Source organism: Opisthocomus hoazin, chromosome 27 (genome assembly GCF_030867145.1).
Source record: "Opisthocomus hoazin isolate bOpiHoa1 chromosome 27, bOpiHoa1.hap1, whole genome shotgun sequence".
Classification (NCBI taxonomy): Eukaryota; Metazoa; Chordata; class Aves; order Opisthocomiformes; family Opisthocomidae; genus Opisthocomus; species Opisthocomus hoazin.
Genome location: NC_134440.1, coordinates 8,897,140 through 8,909,189, shown reverse-complemented (window position 1 = coordinate 8,909,189; position 12,050 = coordinate 8,897,140). Strand labels below are relative to the sequence as shown.

General features: G+C 67.2%; 1 protein-coding gene across 1 annotated transcript; it reads right to left on the bottom strand.

Annotated features, from left to right (window-relative positions):
- Positions 1-603: 603 nt before the first annotated feature.
- MEX3D (mex-3 RNA binding family member D) lies at positions 604-11,688 on the bottom strand. Its single transcript, XM_075444090.1, is given in 3 exon segments — positions 604-1,939; positions 11,201-11,370; positions 11,372-11,688. Coding segments are annotated over 3 exon segments (1,752 nt in total). The 3' UTR covers positions 604-674.
- Between the last annotated feature and the right edge of the window lie 362 nt (positions 11,689-12,050).

Sequence of the window (12,050 nt, the reverse complement as noted above, 5' to 3'; positions counted from 1 at the left end):
CCCCGCCGTCCCAAAGCTCTCCCACCCGGCCTGGCCCCTCCAGCCACGACCCCCAACCTCCCATCACACATTTTTGGGCAATTTTCACATTGGCAAAATAGAAGATAGACCTGCGTTACAAAAAAAAAATATATATATATATATATTTATAGAACCGTCAAGAATCATCCAAAAAAACAACTACATACAAAAAGAATGACAACAAAAAAAATTATAATAATAATAATAGAATGATTTTAAAAAAATAAAAGACAACCCTTGCGTGTCCTAAAACGAAAAGTGCAACCGGACCTTTTCTTTCTGTTTATTTAACTTTGCAAACTGAATACTGGTACTTGGGCAGGACTGCAGCGGGGCTGCCCCCCCGCCGCCCCAGCCGGGCGAGGAGTTAAAGCTATTCTGTAAACATCGGAGTCTCCTCCGCTCTGCAGTTTTTCACGCCCCTCTTTCCTTCCTTATCTTCATCAGCCCCTTCTCCCCCACCCCTCCCGCCCCCCGGCGCTCCGCCACCCTCCCGCCCCGCCAGCAAGCAGCAGCCTCTCCTTCCCCCCCCCTCCCCCTGCGCCCATCGGATCCGTTATTAAATAAAAAAATTGATATCAACAGTTTAAAGTCCTTAAAAAGCTGTGTCGGGGGGGAGGGGAGGGCCGGCCGCCGCGGTGAGCCGGACCCGGCTAGGAGAAGATGTGGATGGCTTGCGTGGCGGGCGCGTGGCAGGCGGGGCACTCGGGCTCGGCTGTGCCGCAGATGCGCATGGCGCACTCCATGCAGAAGAGGTTGTGGCCGCAGGGCACCAAGGCGGCGATCACCTCGCTCTCGAAGCACACCATGCACTCGCGGGAGCTCTTGCGGTGCCCGTCGGAGCTGCTGGAGTCGGTGGGCGAGCCCGAGGCGGCCGAGATGCTGCCGGGCAGGGAGGAGGAGGAGGAGTAGCCGGTGCTGTTGGAAAAGGAGGAGAGTGAGCCTTGGGTGGGCAACCAGGACAAGGTGCTGACGGGGTCGCTCTGGATGCGGCGTGCCAAGGGGTGGTCCAGCACCGCGCCGCCGCTCTCGGGGAGGGTGGGCGAGTGGCGCGGCGTGGCCGCGCCGCTGTTGCGTCTCTGCGAGCCGTTGACGGAGGAGCAGCTGCTGAAGGCCTGCAAGGGGTTGCCCGAGCGCTCGAAGGGCGACCAGATGGTGGTGGGCGTCGTGAGGTCGAGGGCCAAGAAGTCGAAGCCGAAGTCGCACTCCTCCGAGCCCAGCGGGGCCGGGGGCTCGCTGAAGGTGAAGCCGCTGCTGGTGCTGTAGGGACTGGTGGGGCTGGCGTCCGCCACCCGCCCGCTGTAGTAGGACTCGGTGGAGGCGCTGCCCAGGGAGCTGAGGCTGTCGTTGCGGAGGGCGGCAGAGGGGCGGCGGGCGGGGTGGGGGGCCTTGGCCCACAGGCCGGTCGTGCTGCCCTGCAGGTCGAGGCAGACGTCGGTGCCGTTGGAGTGGAAGTCGTTGTCGGCGTTGACGTCGACGAAGGAGCCTGTCCGCATGGTGATGTGCGCCTCGATCTCCTCCCTCGCCCGGTCGACGTTCTCGGGCATGCCCGTCACCTCGAAGACGGGCTCCTTGTCCCGGCTGGGCGTCACGATGTAGGTGTGCGTCTGCTGCTGGATCCGCTTGATGGTTGCTCCCTTGGGCCCCACCACCAGCCCCACCACCCGGTACGGGACCCTCACCTGGATGGTGGTCTGTCCTGGCAGGTTGGGGGGTCCCTGCATCGCTCCCGTCAGCCCGTTCACTTTGTTGCGCGTCGCCCGGATCATGGAGAAGTGCTCAGCGGCTGAGAGGATCTCCCTTTTCGCCATCTCCACGTCCTCCTTCCTCCCGGTCACGATGAAAACGGGCTCCTCGCCCCGGACCGGCGTCTTGATGTACGTGTTGGTCTTGGCGCGTAGGGCTTTGATTTTGCAACCTGCAGAGTGAGGAGAAGAGGAATAAAATGACACGTCAGAGCTGAGACCTCGCGGGGACCCTCTGCCCACCCAGCACGGGGAGATACAGGACCAGCAGGAACCAGCAGGAAGCAGCAGGAACCAGCAGGAACCAGCAGGTCCCTTTGGTTCCGCGTCTGCAGCACAAAGACCCGTGGGGAGAGGGGTCCCTCCCGCCCCAGAGGCAGCCAGGGGCTCCCAGTCGGGTGCTGGGGGGCTGCACCCGCTCGTCGCAGACACGTCAGGGTCCCAGCGCCGGCGCGAGGACCCGCGGGACGCAGCCTGCAGCCCGGCTCCCCAGCGCTGGGACAAGGCAGAGGGGCTGGGCGAGCACCCACGGGGGCACCTTCCGGGGCGACGAGGGGAAGGGAAGCCGGGTTTAAACGAAAGGTGCTTAAGGAGGTGGCAAGGAAAAAAAAGGACACTGGAGATGGAAGGGGAGGAAAAGGCGCGTCTGGACCCGGCAGGTTTGTCGACACCTCGCAGGCAGCAGCTCAACGCGGGACTTGTTGGTCCGAGAGCTCCTTTCCAACCTTCGTGATTCTCTAAACCCGAGAAACAGCCCCGGCTGCACCCCAACAACGGCAGCGATGGCCCCGGGTCACAGGGGAGCTGGGTGGCACGGGCACCCCCCGCCTCCCACAGAATCACAGAATGCTGGGGGTCGACAGGGACCTCTGGGGTCACCCAGCCCAACCCCCTGCCCAAGCAGGGTCACCCAGAGCAGGCTGCACAGCACCGCGGCCAGGCGGGGCTGGAATATCTCCAGAGAAGGAGACTCCACAGCCTCCCTGGGCAGCCTGGGCCAGGGCTCCGTCACCCTCAGAGGGAAGAAGTTCTTCCTCGGGTTCAGCTGGAGCTTCCTCTGCTCCAGTTTGTGCCCGTTGCCCCTTGTCCTGTCGCTGGGCACCACTGAACAGAGTCTGGCCCCGTCCTCCTGACCCCCACCCTGCAGATATTTAGAGGTATTTCTAAGGTCCTCTCTCAGCCTTCTCTTCTCCAGGCTGAACAAGCCCAGCTCCCTCAGCCTCTCCTCGTAGGAAAGATGCTCCAGTCCCCTCTTCATCCTCGTAGCCCTCCACTGGACTCTCTCCAGTAGCTCCTCATCTTTCTGGAACTGGGGAGCCCAGCACTGGACACAGCACTGCAGATGGGGCCTCCCCAGGGCAGAGCAGAGGGGCAGGAGACCCTCCCTGACCTGCTGGCCACACTCCTCTGAATGCACCCCAGGATCCCGTTAGAGGAGACCCCAGGGCAGGGAGGCTGAGCCCTCGCCAGCCGGGGCAGGGGTGCTCGCGGGGCACCCGCTCTCCCCGCTCCCCAAACACCCGCTGCCCCGACCCGAGGGCTGCGATCCAGCAGGCTGGGACGCAGGAGACTGGGGCTTTGCCACCAGCTCTGCCCTCGCCTCGCACAACCCCGGGGCGAGCCCCTGCCCCTTCCCGGCCCCGCGCAAGCTGGGCTCCAGCACAAGGCTCCTGCTCCCCCCCGGGAACGGTCGCCGCAGCTCTCGCCAAGCCGCCTCCGGCCGCGAGCGCAGCATCGCTCCCCGCATCCCCAGCCCTGCTGATTGCCCCCGCTCCAGCGCACGCGCTTCATCAAACCCACGTGAGCTTGGCCGCCGTCCGCTCCCGGCACACGAGGGCGAGTGACCCCATCTCCCACGTCCCACGCGCTCCCCGAGCTCTGCTGGGCGCCCGGAGCAAGGCCGGGAGCCCGCCGGGACGGAGGCTGCTCCGTCAGAGCCCCGACGCCGTCCCTGCCCGCCGCAAACGTCGCCGAGGAGCCGCACGCCGGCGGGGAGAGCTCGACTCCTGGCAGGCGCAGCCAAACAAGCGCCCGGCTGGCTGCGCGGCAAAGGGCTCGCGCCCGGCACTCCTCCTCCTCCTCCCTGAGGAAGGGCAGCGCTGCCAGTCCAGACGGGAGAGCCCCGGAAGGTTGGGGGGACTCGGCCGGGGCTGGGGCGGCTCAGGACGTTCGGGCGGGTCGGTCCCGGCCAGGCACAGCGACGGGCGCTCGCCAGCAGCCGCAGAGCAGAGCCCCAACGCGGCCGACGCTGCAGACCCGGCGCGGGGCGGTCACCAGGGCGTTCAGCATCACGAACGACAAGAAGTAAAAAAAAACTGCCAGAAGAAGGGAGCAGCAGCTGCGCTGGGTGCCACAGCCCGGCTCCGCGGCAGCACCGACCCCTCCGATCACCGCATCCGCGGAGCCGACGGGCGACGGCACCGGCCTCTCCGGACACGTCCGCCAAAAAACCTGGAAAGCTGCTTGCCCCGGGCTGCCACCGGGGGCTGGCAGCTCTGTGGGTGCCCACCCTGCTCCCTGCAAAGGTCCCAGTATGGCAACGGGTGGGTTGGAAGGGAATCGGGGGCGAGGGGGACAGGCAGACGGAGCTGGGGAGGCAGGAGACCCGCCGAGACCCCCCCTCCCCAGGGGGAAACCCTCTGGCTTTCACACAAGCCGGGCTGAAAGCATCCGAAGGCCACCTCCAAGCACTTGCTGCGATCAAAGAAACGTCCCAGCTGCCTGGCGTTGCCCCAGGGATTCGCTCCCGGCTTGGGGCAGCCGGAGGAGCCCAAACCCACCCCTCGGCACGACCGGCCGGGCAGTGGCAGCGCTGGGGACCATGCAGAGCTGCCCCACTCCCCGGAGCCGGGGAAGCCGCCGGGACGCGTGGAGGAGGAATGTGGGTGGAGAAGGGTTCTTCCAGGCTTCTCCCAGTTTAGGACAACAACTGGAAGGTGTGTTTATGGCCGGGGGCACGTGGTGGGGAAAGCGACGGTCACCGGGGCAGGGCAGAACCAGCAGCCGTCAAAAGTGAACTCGTTCTAAGCACGTGCCAGCTGCTGCGAGGCCGTGCAGAGCGAGGTGCCTGCAGCTCCCACCTCGCCCTCCCCGACCCACTCTGGTGCCTGCTATGAGCTTTCCCCAGCTTTGCAAACTGGGATGAGCGCGGCGGCAAGGGCTGGGAGCCACCGCAGGGCTCTGCCGCTGGCTCCTGCGGACGCCAGCCTCACACCCACGCTCCAAAATTTGCCCTTCGACGCAGGAAGGAGCAATTTCACGATCCAAAGGTAACAGGAGCTGCTCAGGAGCTGCGTCCCATGGGGCACGCAGCCCAGCGCGGCTCTTCCTCGCCCCGCTCTGCCGTGCTGGCTGCACCGGCGGGACCGAACTGATGCTACGGCAGCGCAAAACGGAGGAAGAGTTTATCCGGCTGCTCCTTGCAAGCCCTTCCTAGAGGCAAAGCCAGAAACCTGGGTTAAATATTAAAGGGGTGCCCGGCTTGGCCAGCTCCATCCTCCTCAAACAGGGCACGAACAACACACAGGACCCCGTGGTGCCGGGGCACAGCAAACCGCAGCACGGGTCCGAGCCGGTGTTTCCAATCCTGGCGTAAAGGAGGCATCAGCCAGGGAAGTCACTCACACAGAATCCCAGAATGTTGGGGGTTGGCAGGGCCCTCTGGGGGTCCCCCAGCCCAACCCCCTGCCCAAGCAGGGTCACCCAGAGCAGCTGCACAGCACCGCGGCCAGGCGGGGCTGGAATATCTCCAGAGAAGGAGACTCCACAGCCTCCCTGGGCAGCCTGGGCCAGGGCTCCGTCACCCTCAGAGGGAAGAAGTTCTTCCTCGGGTTCAGCTGGAGCTTCCTCTGCTCCAGTTTGTGCCCGTTGCCCCTTGTCCTGTCGCTGGGCACCACTGAACAGAGTCTGGCCCCGTCCTCCTGACCCCCACCCTGCAGATATTTAGACGCATTTCTAAGGTCCTCTCTCAGCCTTCTCTTCTCCAGGCTGAACAAGCCCAGCTCCCTCAGCCTCTCCTCCTAGGAGAGATGCTCCAGTCCCCTCCTCATCCTCGTAGCCCTGCGCTGGACTCTCTCCTGGTCTGCATCACCAGGAACTGGCGCAGAGACACAACCTCACAGCCCCTGCCCTCCACCACATCCGCGCCCTGGAGAGGGGCCGAGCTGAGGCTGCTCCTGCCCACCCTCAGGGAGATGCTGACACCCTACGGCCGAGCCCCCCAGAGCCTCCCCCTCAGAGCCAGCCCTACTCAAGCCGCACCACACGGGTGGTTTAACCAACAACCTGCAGCTGGGCGACTGACCCGCACCAGTACGAGATGTTTGGGATGAGTCTGCACAAGCCCCCACCCAAGCACGCCGTGAAAACGCCGTCCCGGACGGCTGCATCCCCCCCGCGGTCGGCGCAGCTCAGCCCCCTCGGAGCAGGTCCGTTCCGGATGGCGGCCGGGGAGAGGACCAGGGACCGCCCGGTGCTGCTGGCGAGCCCACTGAGCCAAGCTCTTTCCAGTGGTGCCCAGTGACAGGACAAGGGGCAATGGGCACAAACTGAGGCACAGGAAGTTCCGTCTGAACCCGAGGAAGAACTTCTTCCCTCTGAGGGTGACGGAGCCCTGGCCCAGGCTGCCCAGGGAGGCTGTGGAGTCTCCTTCTCTGGAGATATTCAAGACCCGCCTGGACAAGGTCCTGTGCAGCCTGCTGTAGGTGACCCTGCTTCGGCAGGAGGGTTGGACTAGATGACCCACAGAGGTCCCTGCCAACCCCTACTATTCTGTGATTCTGTGATTCTGAGGCACAGCCCCCCAGGCCACCGTGCAGCTCTGCCCGCAGCGACGGCGGAAGGGCGTGAGCTGGACGCTCCTCTCCAACCCTCCCGTCTCCAGACTCCACACCCTTCTCTTCCTCCTGCTGCTGCCAGCTCCGGGCCGCTCTGCCCACCCGGCCCGGCTGCGCGCGGGGCCCCGGCTGGACCCGTCCCACCTGCCCCAGGGCTGAGAAATCACCACTGTCAGACAAGAAATCGAATCCCAGGGGATTCTCCCCGGGATGATGCAGTGATGGAGGTGGCACCCCAGCAAAGGCTGCTCTCCCTCGACGTCCTCTCGTGCACCACCGCTGAGGACTTCGTCCTCTGCCAGGAGCCCAGGTTGGATCAGGGCTGCGACCATCACACACGCCCATGAAAACCAGTACGGTGTGGGCTGGGAGGTGCCTCTCCACCCTCTGTGCTCCGGCGGTTTCCCAGGTTTCCCAGGCGAGATGAGACCCCGTGCAGCTCCTCCGCTCACCGATCCCCAGCACGGCCCGGCCAGCACCTGCCTCCACATAAGGTGGCCTCATCCACGTAGCAGGACTAAGTCTGCTGATCCCCTTGGCCAGGCCACATCCCTGTTTGCACGAGGAGCTTCACGCCTGCAGTGCCCAGCTCCGAAAAAGAGCCAAGAAAGAGCCAACAGAGCTCTTCTGGAGGAGCTTTTGATGGCACCAGCCAGGAGGACTGTGTTCTTTATGGCCAACGCCTTGCACCCAGCGCTCTGGAGCACGCTACCCACTGCAGAAAGACGCTGCCTTCCTCCTTCCCCAGCTCTGCAGCATCTCCTGGCCTCAGATCCAGCGTGACAGCACTCCTGGTCCCCTTCGTCACCGGACGCACCGGGACTGGGGGCAGCCGTGGAGGAGAACCCGCCGCACCTCCGTCGCATCGCATCTCCCCTCTTGCTGAGCGCTTCTTCCCACCTCCCCGCAAACAGTGATTCCCTCCTCCTCGGAGCCACGCCGCGGGAAGCCGGCACATCACGCCTTTGTTTCTTCTCCGGACACTGGGAAAGGCGAGGCAGGGCGGCCGGGCTCCTCGCCTCGGGCCAGAGAGGAGGGAGCCGGTGCCGGAGCCGAGACGCGCAGGCAGACGCCCCAGCGATCGGATCAATCCATGCAGCCGACTCGAGGAGTTTCGGGCTCTGCTACGACCCCGAGGTGGGAGGAGGCAGCCAGGCCAGCCTCGAAGGCCGTGGCACGGCGGGCAGAGGACAGCAGAGAGCAGCAGCCCAGGGCTCAGAAACACGTGGGGATCCAGCACAGCCCCAGGAATCCACCCAGACGCTCAGGCTGGTGCAGAAATCAAGGCCTGCGGTCTCCCTGCGTGTCCTCCGAGCACCGAACCGCCCGTCGCGCTCCGGCAGGGTGGAGAGCTGCCGTGTTTCATCCTTCCCTGGATCTCCCCTTCCAGCATCCCAGAGCCTTCTATAAACGGCAACTGTCCCAAACCCTTCGCAAAGCTGCGAACGGTCCCCGCGCGCCGCAGACGGGGAAGAGGAGCCGTGGCTGGCTCCGTCCCACGAGAGGCACGAAGCGGAGGAGGGGAGCGCGGAGCCCGGGGCTCTCGACATCACCGGTCCCCCGTCACCCTCTTGGCCTCGCTGGGGCAAAAGCTGCTGGAAACCTCCGAAGCCGCGACACCAGGGAGCAACGCCAGCACGGCACCGACAGGCGAGAGCCCGGGCAGCGCCCAGCCCGCCCCGTGCTCCCCATCTCCCTTCTCCCCAGCGATTCCCATCACCACCACCGCTCTTTCTGCTGGTTAGCAAGGTCAGCCCACACCACGGCAACCCAAGCCCACAGCACTTTTTGGAGACGGTCCCTCCCACGGCCGGAGTCATGAACGGGCTTGTACGGCACGGCCACGTAACCCCGCCAGGCCACGCTGCCTTTCGGCGGCCGTGCGGGCAGGGAGAAGCCAAGCAGCGGATCCTGGCTGGCAGACGCCGCTCCGCGCCATCCCCGGGCGCGAGGTCGTGGCAACCACCTCTCCAGCTCAGGCAAGGAAACACAGGTCTGCTCTGCGCAACGAAGATTCACCCGCTGAGCTGCGGCTGCTCCCTTCGGGAAAGGGTTAAATTAGTGGATCTGGAGGAGAAAAACTGAAGAAAAAGTAGCAGAAACCGTGTCTGACCGGCTGCATCCCACCTCAGAATCACAGACTGGTGGGGGTCGACAGGGCCCTCTGTGGGTCCCCCAGCCCAACCCCCTGCCCAAGCAGGGTCACCCAGAGCAGCTGCACAGCACCGCGGCCAGGCGGGGCTGGAATATCTCCAGAGAAGGAGACTCCACAGCCTCCCTGGGCAGCCTGGGCCAGGGCTCCGTCACCCTCAGAGGGAAGAAGTTCTTCCTCGGGTTCAGCTGGAGCTTCCTCGGCTCCAGTTTGTGCCCGTTGCCCCTTGTCCTGTCGCTGGGCACCACTGAACAGAGTCTGGCCCCGTCCTCCTGACCCCCACCCTGCAGATATTTGTAAGCAGATCAGCCTGATGGGCAAAGAGCTGCCCTGGCTGCCACGACCCCCAGCTGCGTCCCTCCTCGGCCCCTGCGAGGGGCTGCCGGGTGCTGGGGACAGCAGGACTGGTCCCCAACACCCCGAGAGCTGCTGCTCAGCACATGGGGTCTGGGGAGAGAAACCCGGCCTCGCCCCAACTCCAGACCCAGGCGAGACGCGTGGAGGGACCCAGAGAGGTGGGCAGCTGCGGCGTCCCCCCTGCTCGGGCTGCACCGGCCTCGCACATCGCTGGTTTAAAGCGGCTGCCGGTGGCACCGGAGAGCTGATGCTGCCCGTCCGCACCCCCTCCAGCGAGAACCGGGGCTGCCAAACGCCGAGCCCCCCCTTCACGCCAAAAACCCAGCACGACGGGGCGGCGGCACCGTGTCGGAACAGGCCGGGAGCTGCCGGAAAGCCAAGAGCAGGAGAGGGGCAGGAAAACGCCGGGAGAGCTGCTCCCGCGACGGGCAGGTGGCTCCAGCCCATCGCTGGCCCCGGGTGCCCCCGAGCCCACCGGCGGGACACGGTGCCCCCAGCACCCCTCCTCAAGCTGATCCAATGATCTCTGTCGCAGCTCTTTTCCAGGAACCCGCAGAGCTCGGCGAGCACCAAACTCCGCGCGAGGTGTTTGGGGCAGGTACCGGGGCGCGCGTCCAACTCCTCGGGGTGCCGGAGGCGCAGCTTGGAGCCCCCCCGCAGCCGAAACGCCAGCGGCTGTGCGAGCGGGTGCCAACCGACCGCTCGCCGCCGTTCCTCCGACCTCTCGAACCGGCACAGCCGACGCATTTCCCAGCAGAGGCCGGACCCCGCTCCAGGTTTGTTTCCGAGTTACCGGACGCCGGGGGTCCGCGGAGCCGGCCGGCGAGGTCACCGAACCCAGGTCCCCATCCAGCGCAGGGAGAAGCAGGATCGTCCGGAGGAGGGTGCGGCAGCGGGCTTTGCCGCGCCGCTCGGTGGCCCCGGGTGGGCTCGGTGGCCCCGCGTGGGCTCGGCGGCCCGGTGGGTGCCCACGGCCGGGGCGGTGGGACCGGCGAGGGGTGCGTGGAAAGTTGGGAGGCCGGGAAGCGGGGCCGGCTGGGAGGCGGCGCAGGCCAATGGGAAGCGCAGAGCATGATGTCACCGCGCTCATCGCAGCGTGGCTCTGGCTAACAAAGAGAACAATGAGGCTGCCCAGCTCCCCGCTTCCCCCCACGAAAAACACGACCCCCGGGCCCCTCGGCCCGCAGCCCCCCAGCCGGGGAGGGACGGGAGCGAGGGCCAGAGCCCCGCGGGGCCAAAAACACGGCGGTGGTCCGGCTCCCGGCGAGCCGAGCTGCCCCTCGCCGCTGGGATCCCTGCAGGCACCAGCTCCCTGCCTTTTTATTTTATTTTATTTGAACAAAACCTTCATCTCTGGGGGTTTCTTTCCTTTTTTTTTTTTTTTAAATTAAAAAAAAATAAGCAGGTGAAACTTTGGCGAAGGGCTCCTGGGGATGCGCTGGAGACAAAGCCGCGGGCCGGCACACCCACCCGGGCTGGGGCTGGGGCCGAGGCGTGCCCGGGCGCCCTTTTGTGACAGCCCGGGGGGTGCGGGGCTTCGCGACCCCCCCGCAGCCCCCAGACCCTCCCTCGCCTGATCACCCTGCGGATTAATTACCGCAGCTCCGAGCTGCGCGGGGTGGCCCGCACGCCCACCCCGACACACCGAGCTGAGGGGGGGGTGCGGGGTGGGGGGTGTGGAGCGAACTGCAATGAACCCACAGCGCTGCGTGTCCTGCCCGCTCCCACGGACACGCGTGGCACCCGGGCATTCCCCGGGGGGGGGGGGGGGGAGGGCAAGGCGCCGGCCCCCCCCGCCCCGTGCCCGTTTCGCTGCCCTGCGGGGTTCAATCACCGCTCCCGGAGGGGGGAGGCGCGGGGCGGAGCGGGCCCCGCCGGGCCCCGCGGGGAAGGCGCGGTCGCGGGGGGAGGCGCGGGGTTCGGCCCCGTTAAGTTTCCGCCTCGGCGCGGAGACAAAACCCCCCCCAAACAGACCCAAATCCGGGGGGGGCCGGGCCGGGGCGCCCCGCAGCCCCGGACAAAGGGGGGGTGCGGGGTGGGGGGGGGTGTCCCGGCGTGCCGCCCCCCGCCCCACGCGCGGCGGGGGTTACCTTGCCGGCCCACGATCTCGGCGACGTGCTCGGAGCTGGGCACGGGCACGCACTCGGTCATGTTGACGCTCTTCTTCCTGCTCCCCGCAGCGCCCAGCGGCTCGGCCGGCGGCCCCGGGTGCGGGGCGAAGTTCCCGAAGGCGGCGGGGGGGGAGGCGGCGGCGGGGACCGGCGCGGGAGGGGGGGGGGGGAGGCGGGGAGCAGCCGCCGCGCTCCCGCAGGCCGCCCGGCCCCGCACCGCCCGCCGCCGGCTCCTCCGGCCCCGCGCCCGCCGCCTCCTCCAGCCCCAGCAGCGAGAGCTGATCCAGGGCGAACCTCAGGGCGGCGGCTTCGTCCTGCCCCGGCGCCGGCCCCTCCCGCTCCCGGCCGGGCTCGGGCTCCGGCGGCGGGTCCTGCCCGGCGGGCGGCGGCGGGCTGAGCAGGGCCAGGCAGCGGGGGGGGCCGCGGGCGGGCTGTCCGCCCTCGGGCTGGTAGATGGAGCCGGGCATGGCGGCGGCTGGCCGGGAGGGGAGCGGAGCGGGGCGGTGCCGGTGCCCGCCGCCCGCCGCCTCACTGCGCGCCCCCCGCCGCGCCGCCCGCGCCCCGCCCCGACGTCAGCCCGCCCCGACAATGGGCCGCGCCCCGCCATGGCGCGCATGCGCACGCCGCGAGGCCCCGCCCCGCCGCAGGAAGGGGGCGGCGCCCGGCCCCGCCCGGCCCCGCCCCGCACACGCGTGTCCCGCTCCCGCCGGCGCCGCCGGGCCCGGGCAGGGGACAAGGGGGGAGCGGGGCTCGGGCCGGGGAGCCGGGATCTTAGAAATGCCGATAAATATCTGCAGGGTGGGGGTCAGGAGGACGGGGCCAGACTCTG